This window comes from Hordeum vulgare, chromosome 5H, assembly GCF_904849725.1.
Source record: "Hordeum vulgare subsp. vulgare chromosome 5H, MorexV3_pseudomolecules_assembly, whole genome shotgun sequence".
Taxonomy (NCBI): domain Eukaryota; kingdom Viridiplantae; phylum Streptophyta; class Magnoliopsida; order Poales; family Poaceae; genus Hordeum; species Hordeum vulgare.
This window is the reverse complement of record NC_058522.1, coordinates 557,940,038-557,965,473: the sequence shown is the minus strand read 5'-3', so window position 1 is coordinate 557,965,473 and position 25,436 is coordinate 557,940,038. Positions and strand designations below refer to the sequence as shown.

The 25,436-nt window shown below is 47.3% G+C and overlaps 2 protein-coding genes across 2 annotated transcripts; one reads left to right on the top strand and one right to left on the bottom strand.

Annotated features, from left to right (window-relative positions):
* Positions 1-2,598: 2,598 nt before the first annotated feature.
* Positions 2,599-5,082, bottom strand: LOC123452921 (DUF21 domain-containing protein At1g55930, chloroplastic-like). The gene has a single exon (XM_045129662.1). It carries the CDS (start codon positions 5,065-5,067, stop codon positions 2,959-2,961), a length of 2,109 nt encoding a protein of 702 aa, XP_044985597.1. The 5' UTR covers positions 5,068-5,082; the 3' UTR covers positions 2,599-2,958.
* A 4,172-nt stretch (positions 5,083-9,254) lies between these two features.
* On the top strand, positions 9,255-11,054 carry LOC123452920 (UDP-glycosyltransferase 91B1-like). The gene is made up of 2 exons (XM_045129661.1): positions 9,255-9,816; positions 9,927-11,054. Exons 1-2 carry the CDS (start codon positions 9,394-9,396, stop codon positions 10,929-10,931), a joined length of 1,428 nt encoding a protein of 475 aa, XP_044985596.1. The 5' UTR covers positions 9,255-9,393; the 3' UTR covers positions 10,932-11,054.
* Positions 11,055-25,436: the final 14,382 nt, after the last annotated feature.

Genomic DNA, 25,436 nt, shown 5'->3' with positions numbered 1-25,436 from the left:
TACCAAAGAAATCAGTAAAATCGTTCCAGATTACTTTGGCAACCACACATTCAGAGGACAGGTGACACACCGATTCCAGTTCTTTACAGAAAAGACACTCAGGTGGCTTCTTCATATGCCTCTTACTCAAGTTGTTTATAGTCATAATTTTATTCTCAGAAAACAACCACAGGAACACATGAAGTTTAGGAGAGACTTTCAGTTTTAAAAAACAGGAAGGTAGGCATGTGTGCCTCCTCTGAAATCAACAATTTTGTAGAGGTAGAGTGTAAACACTCATTGATCCAGACTGCCAAATAAACGCATTCTCATCCGATGAAAAGTTAATGCTCTAACAAGTACTCCCATCGTAAACTAATATAAGAGCATTTAAAACACTACTTTAGTAATCTAAACGCTCTTATATTAGTTTACAAAGGGAGTAGATTCTAGGTCCCGTCATTTTTTGCATAATACAAAAAGTGCATTTGACTTGGCAGCCATCCGAGAGACCCTGTATAGTTTTATTAACCTCATTGACAATGTAATACAAGTCCCAGAGCTGGATGGCCAAAGGGGCATTGATAAACCACCAATCCTCCCAAAACATAATCATGTTACCTTTACCAATCTTCTAGACAATTGTTCAAAGCATGCAAGGACCCACTTCAGATTAATGGCAGTCCTAGCATTTTTCTCTACAAACAAGGGAGTGGCATCTGCATATTGCGGACTAATAATTTCTCCAGCAGTTAAATAAGTGAAAAACGCTTTATTTAAGCCAGCTGCAGCAACTTTCCTAACATCCTGGTAAACACATCTACTACTGTGCTAGACTAAATACAAGTGGGGACAAGGGATCTCCTCGCCAGTCAAAAAGAACTTAGCCTCACAATTTACTAAGAGCAAGTACAATAGTATAGCCAGCTGCTGGCTATAAGCCATTGCCATGTCATCTATAGCTCACCTTATAGCCAACATGTACAATAATTCATTGTAAAAGTGTAATACTTCTTTATTATATGATCCACCTTTCATACTCACAAAATGCCTAGGAGCACGTGCTAGAGCTGGCTCTTAGCTAAGAGCCTGCTTACCTTCTCTCTCCTCTTCTCTTTCATCTAACTAAACAAAAATATGTTAGTTTATTCCTTATAGCCAGCTGACTCAGCTCTATTGTACTTGCTCTAAGCTTGACTCCAACACAGCCACCTCTGACTAAAGACTGGGTCCAGAAGATCGATTTGGGACTAAAGCCTCTCAGAGTCAGCCAGACTTCAATTGGGAAATCCAAATCGACTTTATCATACGCTTTATCATAGTATAGTGTAAGAACTAAACCTTGTTCATGTTTAGAGTTGATGGAATTTCATGAGCAATCACCACACTCTCTAAAATACATCTGCCTTTGATCAAAGCCACCAATTACGGAAACTAGTACTCCCTCCGTTTCTAATTATAAAATGTTTTAGATATTGCAATATGGACTACATAAGGATTAAAACTGAGTGAATATACACACTAAAACGCGTCTAGATGCATACAAAACTAAGAAAATAGAGATAAGCTCACATATCTTATACTCTCTCCGTCCCAAAATAAGTGACTCAAAAGTGACTATACTTTGTACTAAAGTTAGTACAAAACTGAATCATTTTTTAGTCACTTATTTTGAGACGGAGGGAGCATTTAGGAACGGAAGGAGTATGTGCATAAGGAGGCCTAGATATCATAGTTAAAAAAGGCCCGCCTAAGCAAACGCTTAAGTGCGTCTAAGCTCTAGGCGATAGCAAAACGCCTAGCGCATAACTGCGCATAAGCATGCGCTTTGGTCAGAAAAGCGCAAGGCGGTGGCAAAAAACACAATTAACGCCTAGCGCTTTTTTTAACTATAATAGATATTTTTAGGAATTTTAGGAAGAAAAAATCTTTGATGCTATAGTTCAAAAGGCTCATTGGTCAGAATTCAAAAGGCTCGTTGGTCAGAATTCTTCATAGTCAGAGTACCAACTTCCTTAGGAATGAGAGTAAGCATGACAAAGTTCAGTCTAAACAGCTAAGAGATCATCAGTATGGCATCCCATATTTTTTTGCTAAAACATAAAAGAAAGGACATCAAGGCCTAGAGCTCCATCAGAATAAGAGTAAAGAACAACATCTTCCACTTCCTCGTCGGAGAAAAGTGCATCTAGTGAATTATTTTCCTTAAGTCAGCTTTCCTCTTCTCTAAAGAAGTCCTCTCTAAGGGATATGTTGTCAGGTCTGTTCTGAAGCTAAAAAGATATTTGTAGTAATCAGTTCCTACCTCTATCATCCTCCACTTCAGTTACAATGCCCTCATGTCCCGCTAGTTCATGGACTAGGGTTTTCCTCTCCCTTTGATTAGTAAGATGTGTGATCTCTAGCCTTAGCTTCTTCCATCACCCGAGAACTATTTATTTCTACAATAACTTCCTCCATTCTAGCATGCTCTTATGGTCTCTCATTGCAGCCTCTATGTTAGCACTCCAACCCTGGGATGGTTTCTTAAATTTTCTTAATTCAAATTGCCAAACATCAATAGAGTTGGAACAATTACAGGGACTATTCCAAGCTTCCTATCTAGATTATTACTTAGGATTCATGGAAACTAGATTATTGGTCTCCTCATGGACGGCCCCCATATACGATGGCGGATCCAGGAATTGACTTTTTTGTTTAAGAGCTGCACCACGACCAAACTTGCTGCTTACAAGTACGCACAATGCTCTTCTCCACTACCACCACTAAAGCCTCACACACGCACACATCAAGCAGACCAAAGTAGCGAGACAAACAAAAACTCCACCCAACTCAACACGAGAGCAGTCAATGCTTACTGCCGCTGTTTTACGTCGCCTACTATGTTTCTCCTCTTTTCTCTTCTTCGGTTGTATGATGCAACAAGGGGCAGGAGGTTGGTTATTGGCAGTAGCACAATGGTGCTAATTGCTTACTTTGTTACCTTGTCCCCACAGAACTGCCAGCATCTTCTAGCTCCGCACTATCATCTGAGTATGAAACCGGCTCCACAGGGCAACCATTTTCTGTTATATCAGGACACTCGTCGTCATCATCGCTGTCGGAAGAATTACCAGAGTTCTTCTTCTTCCGCTTGATAATCTTTTTTGACATCAGCCGGTTCACACCCTTGTTGTCAACGTCTACACATTCACTGCTTATGGGCTTGAAACGTACTTTGCTAACCTTTCTTGCATTAGCTTCAAGTATCTCAAGTTCATAAGCTTGAGTCGTTTCTCGGCCATCTTGGTTATCAGATCCTTCGTCCTGATATTCATCGTTCTCCTCTCTTTTATCCCTTTCGAGTATCACAAGCATTTTCCCACCTTCTTCTGGTATATAGCCAAAAGATTCACAAACAAAACCAGACACGGTCTCATACTGATGGCCATCTGGTATTTTAACAACAAGCTCTTCAGATAGATCGTCTATCGATGTATTTGCATCAACAACAAATGTTCCATCTTCCAGCATTACTATGTTGCCTGTTTTCTTCTGGATTTCCTCCTTTGAATCATTCTCATCGAAGATTTCACCGACTATTTCTTCCACCACATCTTCTAATGTCACAATACCAATCGTTCCACCATACTCATTGAGGACCACTGCCATATGAACCTGCCTGATCCGGAACTCTCTCAGCAGGTTCCAAACGGACATTGAATCAGGGACAAAGTATATAGGCATATGTGCAATTTCCTTCACTGTGATGTCCTTCAACTTCTCGGCCTCTTCCACATATTCAAGCATGTCCATTGCATATACAATTCCCACGATATTATCTATGCGCTCCTCAAATACAGGAACTCTAGAGTACTGGTGGGTTTCCCATAGGTTTTTGAAATCAATCAGTGTTGCGGCTGCATCAATTGCAACCACATCTACCAACGGTGTCATCACCTCCCTGACATGTGTGTCTTTAATCTCGAGTACATTCTCAATCATGTCCTGCTCGTCTTCTGCAATTGCACCACTCAGCTCCGCTCCCCGGAGCATTAGCTTCAGTTCGTCTTCAGTCACATATGGCTCGCTTCTTCCTTTCAGGCCTAGGAGCTTCAGAATTCCCATGGATATAATTGTAACAATCCGGCCAACGGGATAGAGGATGATTGAAAGCCAAGCGATTGGCCTGACCACAAACCTGGCAACTTCTGTGGCATTGTGGACTGCAACACTTTTGGGCGTGATTTCTGTAAGAAGCAGAACGGCAACAGTCATGACGCCTGTAGCTGCACTGACACCTGCTTCGCCAAACATCGCCGTGGCTGCCTCGGTGACAATTGCTGTGGCGCCAATGTTGACCACAGTCGTGCCGATGAGTATGGTTGTGAGGAAGCGAGTGACATCGTTCCGGAGCATTTTGAAAACGCCGTTCTCGGGTTCCTTATCGGCCAGCTCGCGAACCTTCCAGGGCCAGAGCGTGGTGATGGCGGTCTCGGCCATGGAGAAGAAGGCGGAGAGGCCGAGCAGTAGGGCGAGGACAAGGCCCTGCTCCCTGAGCAGCTGCAGAACCTGCAGCACCGTCGGCCAGCTTCCTCGGAGCCGCAGCGCCACCCAACCGACCACATCGGCGGCCTCCACCGCCGTGGACGCCCCCGCGCCAGCTCCCGCCGCGGAGGCCCCCGCGGCAAGCGCCCGATGGCACCACACCGCCGCCAGCGCGCTGCAGACCAGCGCCATCGCGACCCTCCTCGCGGCCGCCAGCCGGCCCGATTCGTCATCGGCCTCCGCCTCAGGCGGAGGAGCGGCCGTCACCCGGAGGGGCGGCAGGGAAGAGGACATGGGGACGAGCAGGGGGCGCCTGGCGACGCCGCGGAGCCACGGGCGGTGGGGGGAGGCGGAGGCGGAGCGGTACGGTGGCTTGGTGGGGGCTCGGAGCGACTTGATCTGGAACCGCGGGAGCCGGCTGCCGGCGAGCAGCAGCGTGGCCGTGGAGGGGAATGAGGCGGAAGGGGCCGCCATGGCGCCGGCCGGCGGCGGGATTGTGAGGTGGATTGGACGGGCGGAGGGTGGTTGCGTGAGGGGACGGAGCGGGGGGGATGATGCCATCGAGCCGGAGGTGCGGGGTGGGGCTGGCTGGCGGCCGGTGCGCAACAAACCTGGCCACATGGGAATGGGCCGGGCCGGCATGCCCGTGGCAGCCCAAAGGCCCGTCCATGGGGGTCGGCCCGGCACGACACAGCTGAGGGCTGGCCGTGTTGATTTTCGGCCTTGTGGGCCATTTCAGCCATCCGAGCTTTTTTATTTTTTTAAATACGGAAAATTCTAAATTAAGATAAAAATGCTGAGAAATCTAAAACAAATACAGAAAAAATCTCGAAGAGATATGGTGAGGGCACTGATGACAGTGAAGGATAGGGAAGTAGCCACACGAAGAGCCCAACACACTACACACAGCACATATGTGCATCCAGGTTTAGAAATCTTTATCTAGTCGATGAGCAACCAGAAGATTAGTAGTAATCTTTGTAAATTTCTTTTCCTTATGTAATTTTGAGAAATCGTCCTTACGAGGGTTTTGCTTCAAAGGGAGTTTTACCTAGAAGGTTCAAATGAGACAGCTATTAATAAAGCTCAATATTTATTCATATGACACTTTGTCGATTGTGAGATATATTCATCTCTCCCCAAGAATTATTCCAGCTAGAACGAAAGCAAACTTCATTGATACCATTGAGATTAATATCGTTAACACACCTTGTTTCAATATGGAAAGCATTGAATATGTAAGTTTGTGGTCATTCCATCACAGCAATATGTTGAAGTCATCATCATTTTGTTCCTATAGTTGATTTTGTTGTTGTTGAGGTATTTCGCTAACTCCCCTTCCCCATTACGAGTGTTGTTGTTGGTGTCGCAGAGCTCGAGGAAAACGAGAAGGAACCAAATATCTTTCCCGCCGTGCTTTCTTCTTTCTCACCATTCCTGCTGATGGAGGTCATTGCAGCCGAACTACGGCATAGTTTTCATCGAACATAAATTTTAGAAAATTTATCATAATCAATACCAGTAGAAAAATGGCTAGTCACAACATTAATTCACGGCACACCAATTTCAATCCAGGACATCACTATTTTAAAAAAATAGTGGTGACCTTGACATATTTGATATGGCACTTTTATAGTGTTAGTGATAACATGTCGTATACAATCCATGTCACTAGTATTTTAGATACAGTAGACGGACCTAACAACAGTTATTTAAAGACACGTGGGATGAACCAACATGTTATTACTAACTACTCCCTTTATATCTAATTAATTATAGTTAAAGAGAACTATAAGGAGGAGTAAATCATTCCGTGCTAAAAGTAAGAAATCAACGGTGTGGTGGATGTGTGTGCTATACTAACTAGGTCATTGGTATCCACTGATGCATATGAAAAAAAAAACTCTTTGTTTGCTCCAGTAAGAAAAAGGAAAACATCTATGTTCATTTGACCGATCTTATTGCGCGCATCGCTCGTGTCTGCGGCCATCGAATCTTTTTTAATCGAATGGCTTAAAAGCATCATTTTTCCATCGCCTAGGCTTGCAACTCGGCCATTGTTGTGATTTCCTACCATGCAACAACTAGTTTGTTGCAAGATATGGATCCAAACACGCGCAACATGAGATGTGCCTGTGCCGGTGCGGACGAGCATGCTCTCCTCCATCTCCTGCGCTTCACTCTATGTTCCTAATTTCTCTTTACAATCAACGGGTCAGACTCTCTCTCTCTCTCTCTCTCTCTCTCTCTCTCTCTCTCTCTCCTCGACCGTCGATGACCTCTCCATCGACCGTCCGAAAATCTTAGCCGAACCCCCCCCCCCCGGTTGAATCTGCGTCGCTCCGTCGAGATCGATGGCACATTGGATTCGGAGTATCCACCCCTTGGTCGTCCCCAACCTCACATCGCGTCTGACGTTGCTGCCGGATGATGTGGAGTGGGATCCGCACTTGGTTTTTGTTTTCTGCAACAGGTTGTTTTGCAACAAGACACTTGTTGCAAAAAGGCATTTGTTGCAACAGGTCCATAGAAAAAATAAGTTTTAAAAATTTCCGCATCATGATCTTTGTTGTAAAAAATTCCGCATCGTAACCTCTATTGCGAAAAAATTGTACAACTAGACATCTCTTACATAATATATTGTAGTGACACATTTCTTGCAAAGATGATGTGTCACGTGAGTAGATCACACGATCATCCACAACTTCATCCAATGGTCACGGAGGCGACCGATCTTTTAATTTTATCCGCTAGCCTACACATAGCGTCGCCCTAAGAGAAAACTCTCTTCGCTCTCCTCTCTCCTAGATCCCCTTTCTCAATCTCAGTGCCGCCGCCCGGTTCCGGTCCTCGACATTTCCCGCCACCCAGCTCGCCTTCCCAAGATTGCCCGTGGCTGCTTCATCGCCCCTACCCAACCCTAAGAGCATCTCCAGCCGTTTGATCCCCAAGGACTTTTTTCGAGGGAAAAGAGCACCTCTTGGGACGTCCCCAGCGAAATTTGACATCAATATGCTAATGGGCCAAAAGTAAAGCCAAACTTGTTTTGTATATTATTGAGTGTTAAATTTATCATTTTTGTATCTCGAACAATGTTTCAAATTTTGATCTGAATTTTTATGACAACATACATTGATATTGCGTTACTAAACTAAAAAAAATTGGACATTTTTCAAACATTTTCGAATGTGCAACGGTGGATCGGTGCACCGGTAGCACTAATTTCCCGATGCACCAGATACGTTCCCGCACCCAGGTGAACCCCGACCACTAGTGTATAAGCCTTTATCACGGGAGAGGTGTTTTATCTCCCAGGTGCATTTGCGCCCGGATAAACAGTAACACAGAAAATAATAGTAAATGTTTTATTGAAATTTTTTGTACATGTTCGTTTTACTGTCTCAATCATGCTTGACAATTTTCATGCGAAACAAAGCAGTGGTGTTTCGTCAATGAAATGAACAAATTTAGGTGTGACATTTTGGAGTAACAGTTCATGTTTAATTTGTTTTATTTTGCACAGCCCAAAATACTTAACCTTTCTGCCTCAGAATTTTTAGGTAACATTTGAATGTGACAAAGAACACATAATATTTTTGTTGAAATTTTTTGACATATCAAAAATCATTTTTCATGGACAGGACCACATGCTCCTACAAGCCGAATTGCATTTTCGTATATGGCACGAGTAGCTATCACGATTTTAATGGGGCGATCCATTTCGTCCGTCGACGTCCGTTTGGATACGTCTGGACAAATGTGATGGTCCAACGTGCGGGCCTATTGTTAAAACGCGTCTGCGCCGACCCATTTTCGGCCTAAATTTGGGACCGAAATGCGTCGGCACGGACACGAAGCGAACGCGCGCGCCTCTCGGTGTCCACACCAGCCACACCCGCCGGTAGTTCAACTACCCGCGGTCAACTTAATTGATGACGGCCACCCTCCACGGGCCCACGTGTCAGCGATCGCGGTCAATCTTTTTTAATCCGAGCGTGCGGTGGGGTTCGACCTCATCTACTTCCAGACCCCTGTCCCCATCTCGCTGCCTCTCTGCTCCCTCGTCGGCGACCAAACCCTAGCTAGCAGCCATGGTCGGCTCCGCCCGAAACATGGGCAAGCCCCTCGTCGTCTATCCTTGCGCGCTGCGTCCGGAGGAGGTCGCCTACCTCCAGCATAGGAGGGCGCTGCGCTTGGCGAAGGAGCGCACCCATGCTGCGCTACCGCCGCCATCAGCACTACCCGCGTTAGCACAGCCCGCCCCCGCGTCGGCACAACTCAACCTCACCGGCCCTGACGCCGACGACGAGGACGCCTAAGGTAGCGGGCAGTTTAGTTTTTTTTAATGTTCAATTATGTAATGGATGTGCGCGGATTCTCACCGGCCTTGGTGGCCGACTATAATGTTTGATTTTATTTTTGAAAATGTCTGTAATTTTTCTTACGCACTATCAAAATGGATCGGGTCAGTGTTGAACGCATGCGTCGACCTAAATGTGAAAGCAGATGGTGTTCACCAGATCGATCCAAACGAACTAAAAACGAACAAAAATCAACTTCATTTGGATCGGTCCGTTTAAGTTCTCTCAGCGCCGATAAAAATAGCTTTCTTGAAGGGGCGAGGGGACCAGAGGACAAAGGAGAAGGTGTCAAATTCAATTCTGTAGGGCATGTTTCGGGAGCTACCCAAACCGTGCCAACCGCTAGGTTGTCTCACCATTTTAGGTGGCGCACGTGTTCATGGGAGGAGAGCACCGAGCCAAATCTCAGTGACCACCGATGGCTTTTTAGCAGCGCTGTGAGCAGCTGAACAGTGAGCACTGAGCACCACCACCAAGAGCCAGCAGCCGCTTGTCGCCACGCCGGTAGGCCGAGCTTCAGCTCTCCATGGACGCCCTGTCCTCGTCCTCGCCGCCGCTCCGCATCGTAATCTGCCCCTACCTAGCTTTCGGCCACCTGCTTCCGTACCTGGAGCTCGCCGAGCGCCTGGCGCTGCGGGGCCACACTGTGTCCTACGTCTCCACGGCGCGCAACCTCGCCCGCCTCCCGCCGCTGCGCCCCGCAGCGGCGCCGCGCGTCGACCTGGTGGCCCTCCCGCTGCCGCGCGTCGATGGCCTGCCCGAAGGCGCGGAGTCCACCAACGACGTCCCCGTCGCCGACCGTGAGCTCCACTGGAAGGCCTTCGACGGCCTCGCCGCGCCCTTCGAGGAATTCTTGGCCGCCGCGTGCGCCGACGAGGGTACCAGGCCTCACTGGATCATCGCTGACTGCTTCCACCATTGGGCCGCCGCTGCCGCCCTCGAGCACAAGGTTCGACCCAATCCACAAAAGTGAAAAGACGGCTTGTTTGTGCGGTCGCTTGTTGTTGTTGGTTCCATTCCATCCCATGCATGTCTCAAACCTAGCTGCATTGATGCCAGGTGCCATGCGCGTCGCTCCTGGCGACGGCTGCCATGCTCGCCGCCGTGCCCCGCCCACCATTGGAGCACCCCGAGGCCGACCCTGCCGTCGCCGCTGTGTTTGAACGGGCAGCTGCGGCCAGGCGCGCTGTGCCCAGTTACGAGCGGAAGGCAATGACACAGTTTGTCACCGGCCATGGCACGTCGTCGGGCATGTCCAGCCTCCAACGCTGCATCTTGACAGAGAAGAGGTGCACGCTTACGGCCATCATGAGCTGCGTCGAGTGGGAGCCCGAGTCCTTCCCGCTGTTAGCAACGCTCCTCGGCAAGCCGGTGTTGCCCCTCGGCCTTCTGCCGCCGTTACCTGACGGAGGCCGCCGTGCCACCGGCACCGACGGAGCAGACCATGCCACCGTGCAGTGGCTGGACGAGCAGCCGGCCGGCTCGGTGGTGTACGTGGCGCTGGGGAGCGAGGTGCCACTGGGCGAGGAGCAGGTGCGCGAGCTGGCCCTCGGCCTGGAGCTCGCCGGGACGCGCTTCCTCTGGGCTCTCAGGAAGCCCATCGGCGCCGATAATGACGACCCTCTCCCTCCCGGCTTCGAGGAACGCACCCACGACCGCGGGCTCGTGGCCACGGGGTGGGTTCCCCAGATGAGCATACTGGCGCACGCGGCCGTCGGCGGGTTCCTGACGCACTGCGGCCGGAACTCGCTCATGGAGGGCCTCCTGTTCGGGCACCCGCTAGTCATGCTGCCCATCTTCGGCGACCAAGGTCCCAACGCGCGGCAAATGGAGGCAAAGAAGGTAGGGTTGCAGGTGGCGAGGGACAAGGACGACGGGTCGTTTGATAGCCATGGTGTCGCGAGCGCCGTCCGGGCCGTCATGGTTGAGGGAGAAGAAAGGAGGGGCTTTGTTGCTAACGCACTCAAGATGCAAGCAGTCGTAGGCGATAAGGAACTCCAGGATAGGTACATCGACGAGTTTGTACAGCATCTGAGGTCTTACGCCGCTGCAGGTGCAAACTAATGGCGGTTCAATACTGCCGCACTCATCTCCGTCTGCAACTCAGGCTCTTTACTTCATGAATGAGGCAAAATCATCTGTACTTCATGTCTGATTTACTGAATCTTTAGTTACCTTTTTTTTGAATTGTACATAGTTATGTTATGTTATTTTACTTGCAAATACAGTGGCTTCGTAAATTTTAAGATGATATAGCGGTTCAGTCTTTCGAAGATGCTCATAGGGATAGGATGTTCATAGGAATGAGTGTATGCGCGTGTATATGATCGCTTGCGTTAGTACCGTGTTCAAAAACAGGAGAAGAAATAATAAAAGCGGACCCCCGGAAAGAGCAAACCTCGTAGCAAGGCGAAAAGGAAGCGACCGAGGCTTCCCTTTGTGTTCTGCCACCACCACCGTTGGTTCACTCTCCCTCCATCGGCCGCTCGGGCGAAAGGAGGGAGGGGGAAACTTTAGTCCGTGCGTCGGTTCTATTCATAGTACGGTTAGGATTCAGGAAGACGTTGCCGAGGCCGTTGCGGCGTTCACTGGGGTTCGTACTTGATCAGACGGGGCTCTTGCCCCCATCTAGGAGCAAACAGGGTTGAGGGATCCCCGGATCTTATTGAGGTCGCGGGCTATGATGGCTGGAAGTAGACCGACATTGGTTGTGCAAGTCCTCGAATGGTTGGTTGTTCTGCGGAGACAGAGCTTCTTCTTCCTCGTCTCATTGGTATGATATACTATTGTTTTTCGTCCTTTTTAGTTGTATTGTTGCTGGAGGAATGTCCTGCTTTGCCAAGACAATTGTCTGGCCGTGATGTCGGAACAAGATTCTAGTTCTCTTTCATCCAGGAGGGGCACATATGACGGTACTCAAGCCACGGATGGCGAAGGCTAGTACACGCTTGTTGGATGCACAAGTTGAGCAATATGGCACTGATGATGTCTTGGTTCAAGATGACATCCTATTTGGGTCAAGCTAGTTGCATATTCATTTGTTATAGGGGTCTTTCGCAAGGTTCAGAGGTGATGGTACACAACTCCGGGGATCTTGCACTTTTTTATTCCGCTTGATCGTGCTTGTACGAATTTATCCATAGATTGTCGTCGCCTTGCATACATGCCACCACCAAAAGCCCGCGTACCATGGGCAGGCCCACACCAATGAGAAGCCAGTACCTCTCGTGCCACCAACCTACCTCATGTGAGAGACGAGCAGCCTCATCGTCGCCGATGTCACATGTGCATGGAGGACAAGTTTTGGTGGCACGGGAATTCACCCGTGTCGCTCCCGGGAGTTGCACGAGATGATCCACTTTGTACGCTAGCCCTGATAAATGGCTCGGGAGGAGGCCCTGATCTATGATGTCTACTATGCAACTTTATTCTTGTAGATGTTATTGGGCATTCAAGTGCAAAGTTTTGTAGGACAACAACAAATTTCCCTCAAGTGGATGACCTGAGATTTATCAATCCGTGGGAGGTGTAGGATGAACGTAGTCTCTCTCAAACAACCCTACAATCAAATACAAGAAATCTCTTGTGTCCCAACAGACCAAATACAATGGAAAATTATATAGGTGCACTAGTTCAGCGAATAGATGGAGATACAACTATACAATTGTAGTATGGATAGTAGATATAGGTTTTTATAATCTGAATAAATAAAAACAGTAAGGTAATAAGTAGTAAACAACGAGCAAAATGTTATAGAAATACTTAGAAACAAGGCCTAGGGTTCATACTTTCACTAGTGCAATCTCTCAACAATGCTGACATAGTAGAATCATATGATCATCCCTGAGTGTGCAATAAAGAATCATCCAAAGTTCCTATTATCAGAGAACATAAATATAAGTTGTTGTAGGCAGCGAACCACCTCAAAGTTATTCTTTCCGATCAATCTTTTGAGTTATTCCTATAAGTGTCACAAACATCCCTAGAGTTCATACTATAATAACACCTAAGATACATATCAATCAACCCTAATGTCACCTAGATACTCCAATGTCACCTCAAGTATCTGTTGGTTAATTATTCAACATGCATCAAACAATTTCAGATTCGTCATATTCAATCCAACACAAAGAACTTCAAAGAGTACCCCAAGATTTCTATTGGAGAAAGTAGGACAAGAACGTGTGTCAACTACTCTGCATAGATTACCCCATTATCACCACGAGAATCCGCAAGTTGAGTACCGAAACATATATCAAGTGAATCAATAGAACAACCTATTGTCACAACGGGTATTCACATGCAAGACATACATCAAGTGATCTCAAATCTAATATTCAATTCGACATAACAAAATCTCTACGGGAAAGATTCGATTCATCACATAAAGATAGCAAGGAAATAACATCTTATGATCCAACTATGTTAACAAAGCCCATGATATTGTTGGAGAACCTTGCATGGGAAACAAAAAAATTCCTACGCACACGAAGACCTATCACGGTGATGATCATCTACGAGAGGGAGATCGGATCCACATACCCTTGTAGATCGCTAAGCGGGAAGCGTTTAGAAACGCGGTTGATGTAGTGGAACGTCTTCGCGATCCAAATCGCCGCCGTCCTACGATCCGTCACCATCTAGCGCTGAACGTACATCACCTCCGCGTTCAACACACGTATAGCTCAACGGTGATCTTCGCCTTGTTGATCCAGCAAGAGGGGGCGGAGAGGTAGATGAGTTCTCCTGCAGCGCGGCGGCGTGACGGCGATGGTGGTGGAGCTAGTCCAGTAGGGCTTCGCCTAAGCACCGCTGAAAACTAGACTAGAGGAGAAACAGATCTAGAGAGAGGACAACACATGGCTGATTATTGTGTCTCAAAAATGCTCAAAACCTCTTGTATATATAGGAGGAGAGGATAGGAGGCTTCCTTGCCCCTCCTCTAAGGAGAGGGGTCGGCCGAACCAAAGGAAGAGTCCACCTTCCTTGTGGGAAGGTGGACTACTTTGGGAGGACTCCTCCTTCCCTTCCTTTTAGAAATCCTTTAACCTTTTATCTCTTCTCCTAGCTGCATGGGCCTTTGAGATAGGCTTTGGACAGCCCACCAGGGGCTGGTCCACCTCTTCTCATAGCCCACAAGAATCTTGGATCGCCACACCCCTCCCGTGGTCCCCCGACACCCTCCCGGCACTCCCGGTACACTACCGATGAGCACGAAACCTTTTCGGTGACCAAAACAGGACTTCCTATATATCTTACCTCCGGACCATTCTGGAGCTCCTAGTGACATCCAGGATTTCATCCGAGACTCCGAACAACCTTCGGTCACCAACACCTATAACTCAACTACACCGAAACGTCATCGAACCTTAAGTGTGCTGACCCTGCAGGTTCGAGAACTATGCAGACATGACCGAGACACTCTCACTACTGGAATCAGAGATTTTGCCATCTGCAGCTTCTTTGCCGTCTGCTGGCTGATGGCAAAGACCCTCTTTGCCATCAGCTACCAGAAACCAGACGGCAAAGAGAAGGCTGATGGCAAAGACCCTCTTTGCCATCAGCCAGCTCTTTGCCGTCAGCTGGCTCACGGCAAACACCACTCAGGCAGACGACAAAGAGCTGGGCTCACGGCAAACATCACTTAGGCATACGGCAAAGCGCTCGGCTGGCCCACCCGCACCCCTCTCTCCCCCCTAACGACCTCTCTCTTTGCCGTCCACTTTTCTCCTCTGTGCCATCGGGAGGCGGACGACAAAGAGGGTGCACCCTAACGGACGTTAGCCCCACCCCACGCGCCTCTCTCTCACCCCTAACGGCCACCCCACACCCTCTCTCTCACCCCCTGACACCACCACCGCCGCCGCGCCCTCCTCCGGCCTCCCTGCGCTGCCGCCCCTCCTCCTCCGGCCTCCCTGCGCCCCCTCCTCCTCCGGCCTCCTTGCGCCGCCACCCCTCCTCCTCCGGCCTCCCTGCGCCCCCTCCTCCTCCAGCCTTCCTGCGCCCCCTCCTCCTCCGGCCTCCGGCTTCCCTGCGCCGCCGCCCCTCCTCCTCCGGCCTCCCTGCCGCCCCCTCCTCCTCCGGCCTCCGACCTCCCTGCGCCGCCGCCCCCTCCTCCTTTGGCCTCCCTGCGCCCTCCTCCGGCCTCCCTACGCCCCCTCCTCCACCACGCCCCTCCTCCTCCCCGGGACCTCCTCCTCCACCACCGCCGTCGGAGCTCGCCCCTTCTCCATCACCACCCCCTCCGCCACCACCGCCCTCTCCTCCATCGACGCGCCCTCCTCCTCCCCGGACGCCCCCTCCGGTGAGTCCTTTTTTTCTTTTTTTGCTAATTAACAGATTTAGTGGCATATATAGTTTAGTTGGTAGGTTAGTTAATTAGTAGTTTTAGTGGTAATTTAGTTAGTTGGTAGATTTAGTTAGTTAACTAGTAGATTTAGTAGGTAGTTTAGTGGTAGATTTTGTTTTGTTAATTAGTGGTAGCTAGATTCTTTTTAGTTACTTAGTGGTAGATTCGTTTTTTGTTATTTTGTTGTTGTTTAGTGCTATCTAGGTTTAGCGATAGGTTTAGTTAGCTTGGTTAGTTAGGTTAGTTAGTTAGTTAGTTAGCTTAATAGAAAGAATAGGAAGAAGAAGAAGAGGAGGAGGAGGAGAAGAGGAGAAGAGGAGGAGGAGGAGAAGAAGAAGAAGAAGAAGAAGAAGAAGAAGAGAAGACAAAAATAATAAGAAGAAGAAGAAGAGAAGAAGAGAAGAAGAAGAGAAGAAGAGAAGAAGAATACCTTCTCCTCCTCCTTCTTCTCCTCCTCCTTCTCCTCCTCCTCCTTCTCCTTCTTGATTTCTTCTTCTTCTTCTCCTCCTCCTCTTTCTTCTCCTCTATCTTATTCTCCTTACCTTATTTTCCCCAACAATGAGATAATTAGCCCATTTAGCTACAAAATGGCATAAAAACCTTGGTTAGCTCATGAATATTATATTCTTAACTTGTTTTCCTCTAAAATGACATAATTAGAATATTTGTGTTGATCGGGTGGATTTACATGTTATAGTTGTCTCGTCGCTGTGAGGTCTGCTGTGCGAAGACCTGCCCGTGCGTTGTACGAGCTCCGCCCCTGCATTCGTGGGCCAGTACAAATTTCATCTCCTCCCGCCCCTTCATTTACTGTGGCTCGGTTTCCGGATTAAACTTTATAGATTTAGGTAATTAAATTAATTTATCAGTATGCCTGACCAGTATGCGTCTCCCGTTCGAAAGGGCGACATCTATAAATATGCATGTCTTTGCATATTTATAACCGCCATCCTTTCGAATTGTCCAACATTATCCATGGACAGCCCGAGTATGTGTAGATTGGGTTCGTTTTCCCGTATGCTGTGCTCTGGATCCGATGCGGAATTTCGTCAGTGCCTCCCTGTTGTTCTCCGGATGCACATCCTCTCTGTTTATTGCGGAGACGTGTATCAGGAGAACAGCGGGGAGGTGCTGCCGAAATTTTGCGTTGGATCCGGAGCAGAGCATGGGAAAACGAACCCAATCTACACATACTCGGGTGGGATTAGGACCTATCTTTACCTATTAGTGTGTAGGTTGCCTGGACGTAATAAAAATGGCGAACCTGATTAACCGATGAATATAAATGCTAAATTATATATAAATATATTTCTTCTGTCTTTAGTAGCTAGGCAAGATGAGTGATCGTGCGTGGATGTATACCGGTCACCCTAGTCAGAAAGAGATGACGAAAGAATGGTTTGTAAAAACAAAGGAATTTGTGAAAGCCGCATTCGCAAATGGCCAGGAAAGAAACTATTGCCCCTGTCCTGGATGCGACAACTATAAAAAGACGACAGAGGCTGTAATGATTAAACACCTGTAGAGGAGGGGTTTTAAGCCTAATTATACGGTGTGGACATTTCATGGTGAGTCTATACAACGCACAAGAGCTGAGGTGGTCCGTCGTCGCACGGACGAGCATGGTACCGGGATCGAAGACATGGTGCAAGACTTTGATGATGCTCGGGATTCGGAAGATGAGATGGAGGAATCTGCAAAGGCCTTTTATGAAATGTTGGAGTCTTCAAAACGTCCTCTCCATGAGCACACTGAGCTCTGTCAGCTGGATGCAATTGCACAAGTAATGGCTCTGAAGGCTCAGTTCAACTTGGGAAGAGAATGCTACGACGCGATGATGACACTATTTGGACGCTTCCTACCCAAAGGCCATGTCATGCCTGCAAACCTGTACCAGTCGGACAAAATACTTCATGTACTTAAGATGCCCTATGAGAAGATAGATGCATGTGAGAAAGGATGTGTCTTATTTACCGGACGCTTCACCCGACGTGGAGAGGCCCGGATGGGAGACCTGGCCGGATCGGACCGAGTTGCCGGATTGGACCGAGGGTCCGGGTGGCTCAGGGGGCGGGGATGGCGGGGATGAGCTTACGGATAGCGAGGGAGATGTGCAGGTGGAAGGGTCCATCGTGTACAAGCGTGGTAGTACACGTCTCCCGGTCGTGTCGGTTACCCGCGAGCAGAGGCCGGTTATTAAACCTGAAGGAGATAGGTAAGTACATTTACTCTTTTTTTAGCTTTTGCCTTCAAGTTTGTTCAAATATCTAATGCATTGACCTTATCATACTGCAGGGGATGGGTACACCCTCTTGGAGTCCGCAGGCCGAACTCCGTCCTTGGTGTGCTTTACCGGACAAATTTCCCGGGGTTTGTCACGTTGCCTGGTGAGGGTCAGGTTCCTACAGTAGGATTTTCCTGGGAGCACTACCAGGTTGCGCAGGCCCCGCCGGAGGAGATTATAGATGGTGTCTTGTGCCACACAAGGGCCGAGATGGTGATCAAGAGCTTTTGGGTAAATTATCCTTTTACAGAATCTAAAATTAACAATATAGCTAATTATTGTACTAATCGGTGTTTTCACGTTTGATTGCAGACCTTCTATAGGTGTGAGGATGGATATGAGGAGGAGGCGGCCAGGGTTCTCGAGGCCGAGTGTAGGCGGTTACTACAGAACTTACGCCACGAGGCTCGGCCGCAGGCTATTCGAGAGTACTACGCCACGCGTGGTATTAAGAAGCAGAAGAAGGATTGCCGCGGAAAGTTTCTGAAGAAGGAGCAATACATGAAGGTAATTACCTATTCTTAAGTCCTTCTACGTAGTTTTCTTGATTTCATTCATAGGCGTAGTGCTCAAAATTATTTCTAATAACTTACAGGTGCCCCCGAGATGGTGTGCGGATAAGATGGATTGTTGGGAAGCGTTGGTTGATGAGTGGTGCACAGGCAGCTGGCGAGCCGTCCACGAGAATGCGAAGGATCGGCGTAGCCAAATGGTTGGTGTGCCACACCATCAAGGCAGCGCCAACTTACTTCAGTTCAGACGAAACTGGGTATGTGATTTGCTTCCTGATTCATGCAATTCATTCTTCATGCTAATATTTTGTTCATCTCTTTTAGGCGCATCACAATAAGACGGAGATGCCACACTTGTACGACCTTTATGGCATGGCCCATACTGCCTCGTACAAGAAGGCGAAGGCATTCTCTGAGTCTGACCTCGATGATCCCAATAACTTCACCAACATATCATCCCACCAGAAGCTCGTGGCATACAGGGACGCGGGGAAGGCTACGAAAGGGGATGAATTTAACCCTAGCCAGGAACCTTTGGATCCAGAGCTGGTGATGATATCTGGTGGCGGGAGGCCCCATGGCTCGATAGCCATTGGAGATGGGATAATACGTTGTCCACTCACTCTCCCGGAGATCAAGGCGCGCCAGTCGAGCAGCTGTCCTGAGATAATGCGTCGTCCACGGCCAATCGATCTTGCCATTGAGGTTAGTTGTATGTACTAAGAACACTTTCATCCATTTCATTATGTGTGTCACCATAGATCATTACTGTGGTAACGAGGAATGGTGTTTCAGGCTGCTCTTCAGAAAGAGAGATTGGCAAACCAGGCTGCTCTTGAGAAAGAGAGATTGGCAAGCCAGGCTGCTCTTGAGGCTGCTCTTGAGAAAGAGAGATTGGCAAGTGAGGCTGCTCTTGATGAGAGGGACCAGACCACAGCACGATTGATTGAGGAGGAGAGGTCTCGGAATGAGGCGGGTCAACGGGCCTTGTACGAGCTTTTTGTGGTAAGTTTTTTTTCACATTAGCCAAATCATGTGTGTAATGTCTGTTTGATTACTAACTAATACGACCCACTCTTCAGGGTCTGTGTGAGAAGAGCGGTCAAGTCCCTCCGCCGATGCCCGTCTTCTCTTCGATTGGCACGGTGAGTTTCATTATAAACTAGTATTAATAATTGAGTGTCATCATGCTAACTGAGACATTGCAAAATATCTATTCTGCAGAATAACTCCCGAGCGGCATCGCACGACCCTTCTACATGTGTTTCTCCTCCTTGATGACCACTACGGTAAGTTTCTGTTCTCCTCTTTCATATTCTCCTTGCCTTAATTCCCCAACAATGACATAATTAGCCCATTTAGCTCCAAAAAGACATAGTTAGCTAATTTAGCTCCAAGAAGAGGAGAAGAGGAGAAGAAATAGGAAAAATGAAAATAAAGAAGAAGAAGAAGATAAGAAGTAGGAGGAGAAGGCCAAGGACCTTCTAGTCCTTCTCCTCCTCCTCCTCCTTCTCCTCATTCTTCTTTATTTCTTCTTCTTCTTCTCCTCCTCCTCTTTCTTCTCCTCTTTCATATTCTCCTTGCCTTAATTTCCCCAACAATGACATAATTAGCCCATTTAGCTCCAAAATGCCATAATAAGCTCAAAATGGCATAAGAACCTCGGTTAGCTCATCAATATTATATACTTAGCTTGTTTTCCTCTAAAATGGGATAATTAGCCCATTAGCTCCAAAAAGACATAGTTAGCTAATTTAGCTCCAAGAAGAGCAGAAGAGGAGAAGAAATAGGAAAAATGAAAAGAAAGAAGAAGAAGAAGAGGAGGAGGAGGAGGAGGAGGAGGAGAAGGAGGAGAAGGCCAAGGACCTTCTAGTCCTTCTCCTCCTCCTCCTCTTTCTTCTCCTCTTTCATATTCTCCTTGCCTTAATTTCCCCAACAATGACATAATTAGCCAATTTAGCTCCAAAATGCCATAATAACCTCAAAATGGCATAAAAACCTTGGTTAGCTCATTAATATTATATACTTAGCTTGTATTCCTCTAAAATGGGATAATTAGCCTATTTAGCTCCAAAAAGACATAGTTAGCTCATTTAGCTCCAAGAATAGGAGAAGAGGAGAAGAAATAGGAAAAATGAAAAGAAAGAAGAAGAAGAAGAAGAGAAGAAGGAGGAGGAGGAGGAGGAGGAGAAGGAGGAGAAGGCCAAGGACCTTCTAGTCCTTCTCCTCCTCCTCCTCCTTATCCTCCTTCTTCTTTATTTCTTCTTCTTCTCCTCCTCCTCCTATTTCTTCTCCTCTTTCATATTATCCTTGCCTTAATTTCCCCAACAATGACATAATTAGCCCATTTAGCTCCAAAATGCCATAATAACCTTAAAATGGCATAAGAACCTTGGTTAGCTCATTAATATTATATACTTAGCTTGTTTTCCTCTAAATGGGATAATTAGCCCATTTAGCTCCAAAAAGACATAGTTAGCTAATTTAGCTCCAAGAAGAGGAGAAGAGGATAAGAAATAGGAAAAATGAAAAGGAAGAAGAAGAAGAAGAAGAAGAAGAGAAGAAGAGAAGAAGGAGGAGGAGGAGGAGGAGGAGGAGAAGGAGAAGGCCAAGGACCTTCTAGTCCTTCTCCTCCTCCTCCTCCTCCTTCTCCTTCTTCTTTATTTCTTCTTCTTCTCCTCGTCTTCCTCTTTCTTCTCCTCTTTCATATTCTCCTTGCCTTAATTTCCCCAACAATGACATAATTAGCCAATTTAGCTCCTAAAAGACATTATAAGCTCAAAATGGCATAAGAACCTTGGTTAGCTCATTAATATTATATACTTAGCTTGTTTTCCTCTATAATGACATAATTAGCCCATTTAGCTCCAAAAAGACATAGTTAGCTAATTTAGCTCCAAGAAGAGGAGAAGAGGAGAAATGAAAAGAAGGAAGAAGAAGAAGAAGAAGAGAAGGAGAAGGAGAAGGAGATGAAGAAGAAGGAGGAGGAGAAGAAGAGAAGAAGAAGGAGAAGAAGGAGGAGAAGAAGGAGAAGGAGCCCTCCTTCTTCTCCTTCTTCTTCTCTCCTCCTCCTTCTCCTCCTTCTTCTCCTTCTTCTGCTCTTCTTCTTTTTCTTCTTCTCCTCCTCCTTCTCCTTCTCCTTCCCCTTTCCCCCTCCTCCTCCTCCTCCTTCTTGTTTTTGTTCTCCTTGTTTTCTTCTTGATTATTATATTTCTTCTTCAATTTAGCTTATTTGTCATATATATCTTCTTCTTCTTCTTCTTCTGACTTTCTTATTCCCATTTTGCAGATTGGATGTGCTACATGCATGGAAGCTGGCATTGGAGTGCTTTAGTTTCCGTTTTTATTTGAGTTGATGAACAATGTGGAACTATATGTATATGTATATATGGATGAACAATATATGTGCAACTATATGTATGTATATATGGATGAAACTTTGTATGTGTTGGTTCTTTTGATATATGGGATGTACGTTGATGAACAAATGGCATTGATGAGCTTTATATGTATATCATATATGTGTTGTGACCTATTTATCATATATGTGCTATGAATTATATGTATATGCACTGTGAAATAGAAAAAATAAACAAAAAATGTGACAATATAGGCTCTTTGCCGTCTGCCAGCTGATGGCAAAGGCCTTCGCCGTCAGCTGGCCGACGGCAAAGGTGCCACGTGGCGCCCAGCTGTGCAACCTGGGCAGTAGCAGCTGGCCATATAGTATCTTTGCCGTCTGCTTCGAGGGGCAGACGGCAAAGAAGAGGGCACGGAGGAGGGGGGAGGGATAGGTAGACGAAAAAGAGTGGAGGTGGGTCGAGGAGGAGGAGGTAGACGACAAAGAAGAGGGGGAAGGCAGACGACAAAGAAGAGGGGGAGGCAGACGGCAAAGAAGGGGGGGGGGAGGCAGACGACAAAGCCTCCGTTAGCCCCTAACGGAGGCAACGCCTGTCGGCTGCCGTCTCGACCACTTTGCCGACTGCTCCTATGAAAAGCTGACGGCAAAGCTCTTTGCCGTCCGCTTTGGGGAGACAGACGGCAAAGAAGCTACAATGCCGTCGTAGGCTGACGCACAAATTTTGCCGGCCGTGAGATTCTTTGCCGTCTGTGATATTCTCTTTGCCGTCCGGGATTTACTCTTTGCCGTCTGTGATGGCAGACGGCAAAGAAGCTAATTCCTGTAGTGTCTCCGGTCAATATCCAATAGTGGGACCTGGACGTCCATATTGGATCCTACATATTCTACAAAGATCTTATCGGTTGAACCTCTATCTCAAGGATTCACACAATCTCATATACCATTCCCTTTGTCCTTCGGTATGTTACTTGCCCGAGATTCGATCGTCGGTATCGACATACCTATTTCAATCTCGTTACCGGCAAGTCTCTTTACTCGTTCCGTAATACAAGATCCCGCGGCTAACTCTTTAGTCACATTGCTTGCAAGGCTTGTTTGTTTTGTTGTATTATCGAGTGGGCCCCGAGATATCTCTCCGTCACACGGAGTGACAAATCCCAGTCTTGATCCATGCTAACTCAATGGACACCTTCGGAGATACATGTAGAGCACCTTTGTAGTCACCCAGTAACGTTGCGACATTTGATACACACAAGTCATTCCTCCCGTGTTAGTGAGTTACATGATCTCATGGTCATAGAAATGTATACTTGACATGCAGAAAACAATAGCAACAAAATGACATGACCATATGCTATATTTATAGTTTGGGTCTTGTCCATCACATCATTCTCCTAATGATGTGATCCCGTTATCAAGTGACAACACTTGTCTATGGCTAGGAAACCTTAACCATCTTTGGTCAATGAGCCAGTCAACTAGAGGCTTACTAGGGACAATATTTTGTCTATGTATCCACACATGTATTTATGTTTCTATTCAATACAATTATAGCATGGATAATAAACGACTATCTTGAAACAAGAGATATAATAATAACTATTTTATTATTACCTCTAGGGCATATTTCCAAAAGACTCCCACTTGCACTAGAGTCAGTAATCTAGCTTCACATCTCTACGTGATTTACAATGTAATGAATCTAACACCCATACAGTTCTAGTGTTGATCATGCTTTGCTCGTGGAAGAGGCTTAGTCAGCGGATCTGCAACATTTAGATCCATGTGCACTTTGCAAATATTTATGTCCTCCTTCTTGATGTACTCGCGGATGGCATTGAAGGGCCGTTTGATGTGTCTGGTCCTTTTGTGAAACCTTGGTTTCTTGGCTAGAGCAATGGAACCAGTGTTGTCACAAAACAGATTTAATGGATCCTGTGAGCTCGGCACAACTCCAAGATCTGTCATGAACTGCTTCATCCAGACACCCTCCTTAGCCGCCTCCGAGGCAGTTATGTACTCCGCTTAGCATGTAGAATCAGCTATGATGCCTTGCTTGGAACTGCCCGAGCTTACCGCACCCCAATTAAGAATAAACACGCATCCGGTTTTTGAGTTAGAGTCATCCGGATCAGTGTCGAAGCTTGCATCGATGTAACCCTTTACTACGAGCTCTTGGTCACCTCCACAAACGAGATCTATTTTCTTAGTCCTTTTCACGTACTTCTGGATATTCTTGACTGCTGCCCAGTGCTCCACTCCTGGATCACTTTGAAACCTTCCAGAGACCCTCCTTCGCCGCCTTTGAGGCGGTTATGTACTCCGCTTCGCATGTAGAATCAGCTATGACGCTCTGCTTGAAACTACACCAGCTTACTGCACCCCCATTAAGAATAAACACGCATCCGGTTTGTGACTTAGAGTCATCCGGATCAGTGTCAAAGCTTGCATCGATGTAACCCTTTACTACGAGCTCTTCGTCACCTCCATAAACGAGAAACATTTCCTTAGTCCTTTTCAGGTACTTCTGGATATACTTGACCGCTGCCTAGTGCTCCACTCCTGGAGCACTTTGAAACCTGCCTGCCATACTGTAACGCCCCGGACACACCCGCCGACAGTCGCTACCCCTGGCAGGATCTAGACTGCCCCCACATATCAATACTAGTCTTTTCTGCGCACTTTGTCCTCACTCATGCGCACCCGGGATCAACTTCCCGGTCGGTCACCCATCCTAGAACTCGCGGTTGGCATTGAAGCATCGTTTGATGTGTCTGGTCCTTTTGTGAAACCTTGGTTTCTTGGCTAGAGCAATGGAACCAGTGTTGTCACAAAACAGATTTAATGGATCATGTGCGCTCGGCTCAACTCCAAGATCTGTCATGAACTGCTTCATCCAGACACCCTCCTTAGCCGCCTCTGAGGCAGTTATGTACTCTGCTTCGCATGTAGAATCAGCTATGACGCTCTTCTGGGAACTGCACGAGCTTACCGCACCCCCATTAAGAATAAACACACATCCGGTTTGTGAGTTAGATTCATCCGGATCAGTGTCAAAGCTTGCATCGATGTAACCCTTTACTACGAGCTCTTGGTCACCTCCACAAACGAGAAACATTTTCTTAGTCCTTTTCACGTACTTCTGGATATTCTTGACTGCTGCCCAGTGCTCCACTCCTGGATCACTTTGAAACCTTCCATACACCCTCCTTAGCCGCCTTTGAGGCAGTCATGTTCTCCGTTTCGCATGTAGAATCGGCTATGACGCTCTGCTTGAAACTGCACCAGCTTACTGCACCCCCATTAAGAATAAACATGCACCTGGTTTGTGACTTAGAGTCATCCGGATCAGTGTCAAAGCTTGCATCGATGTAACCCTTTACTACGAGCTCTTCATCACCTCCATAAACGAGAAACATTTCCTTAGTCATTTTCAGGTACTTTTGGATATTCTTGACCGCTGCCGAGTGCTCCACTCCTGGATCACTTTGAAACCTGCCTACCATACTGTAACGCCCCGGACACACCCGCCGGCAGTCGTTACTCCTGGCAGGATCTAGACTGCCCCACATATCAATAATAGTCTTTTCTGCGCACTTTGTCCTCACTCATGCGCACCCGGGATCAACTTCCTGGTCGGTCACCCATCCTAGGACTACTCGAAACCGAGCACGCTTAACTTAACTTGGGAGTTCTGTTCGAATGGGCTCCTGGAAAGAAGGAATTCCTTATTTATATGAGTAGTCTATCATCCCTAATAAGCCAGGCTATCACATACACCACCACTCAGAGGAACCAACATCCTCCTCGGGCCACATGAGCGTTCCCTCTTGGTACATATGTATGTGCTTCTAGTCTAGTACATGTGTCATGCCGTGTGCCATGACGGGTCACAAACGTCATGAACAACATGACCGTACACCTGTCCGCGAACATCTGTGTAACCGCGAGGGTCGGCTCTGATACCAACTTGTAACGCCCAAGATGCAGTACTATCCTTATTTTGGGCGCGAGGGGCCTCGACAGGGATAGAATCGCATCTCATCGTTTTGCAAGAATGGAT

Bases quoted from the DNA above. Each gene is read 5' to 3' on its own strand.
- LOC123452921 (XM_045129662.1), bottom strand. From the start codon at position 5,067: ATGGCATCATCCCCCCCGCTCCGTCCCCTCACGCAACCACCCTCCGCC.
- LOC123452920 (XM_045129661.1), top strand. From the start codon at position 9,394: ATGGACGCCCTGTCCTCGTCCTCGCCGCCGCTCCGCATCGTAATCTGC. The intron at 9,817-9,926 runs GTTCGACCCAAT...CATTGATGCCAG, and splicing joins CTGCCGCCCTCGAGCACAAG to GTGCCATGCGCGTCGCTCCT.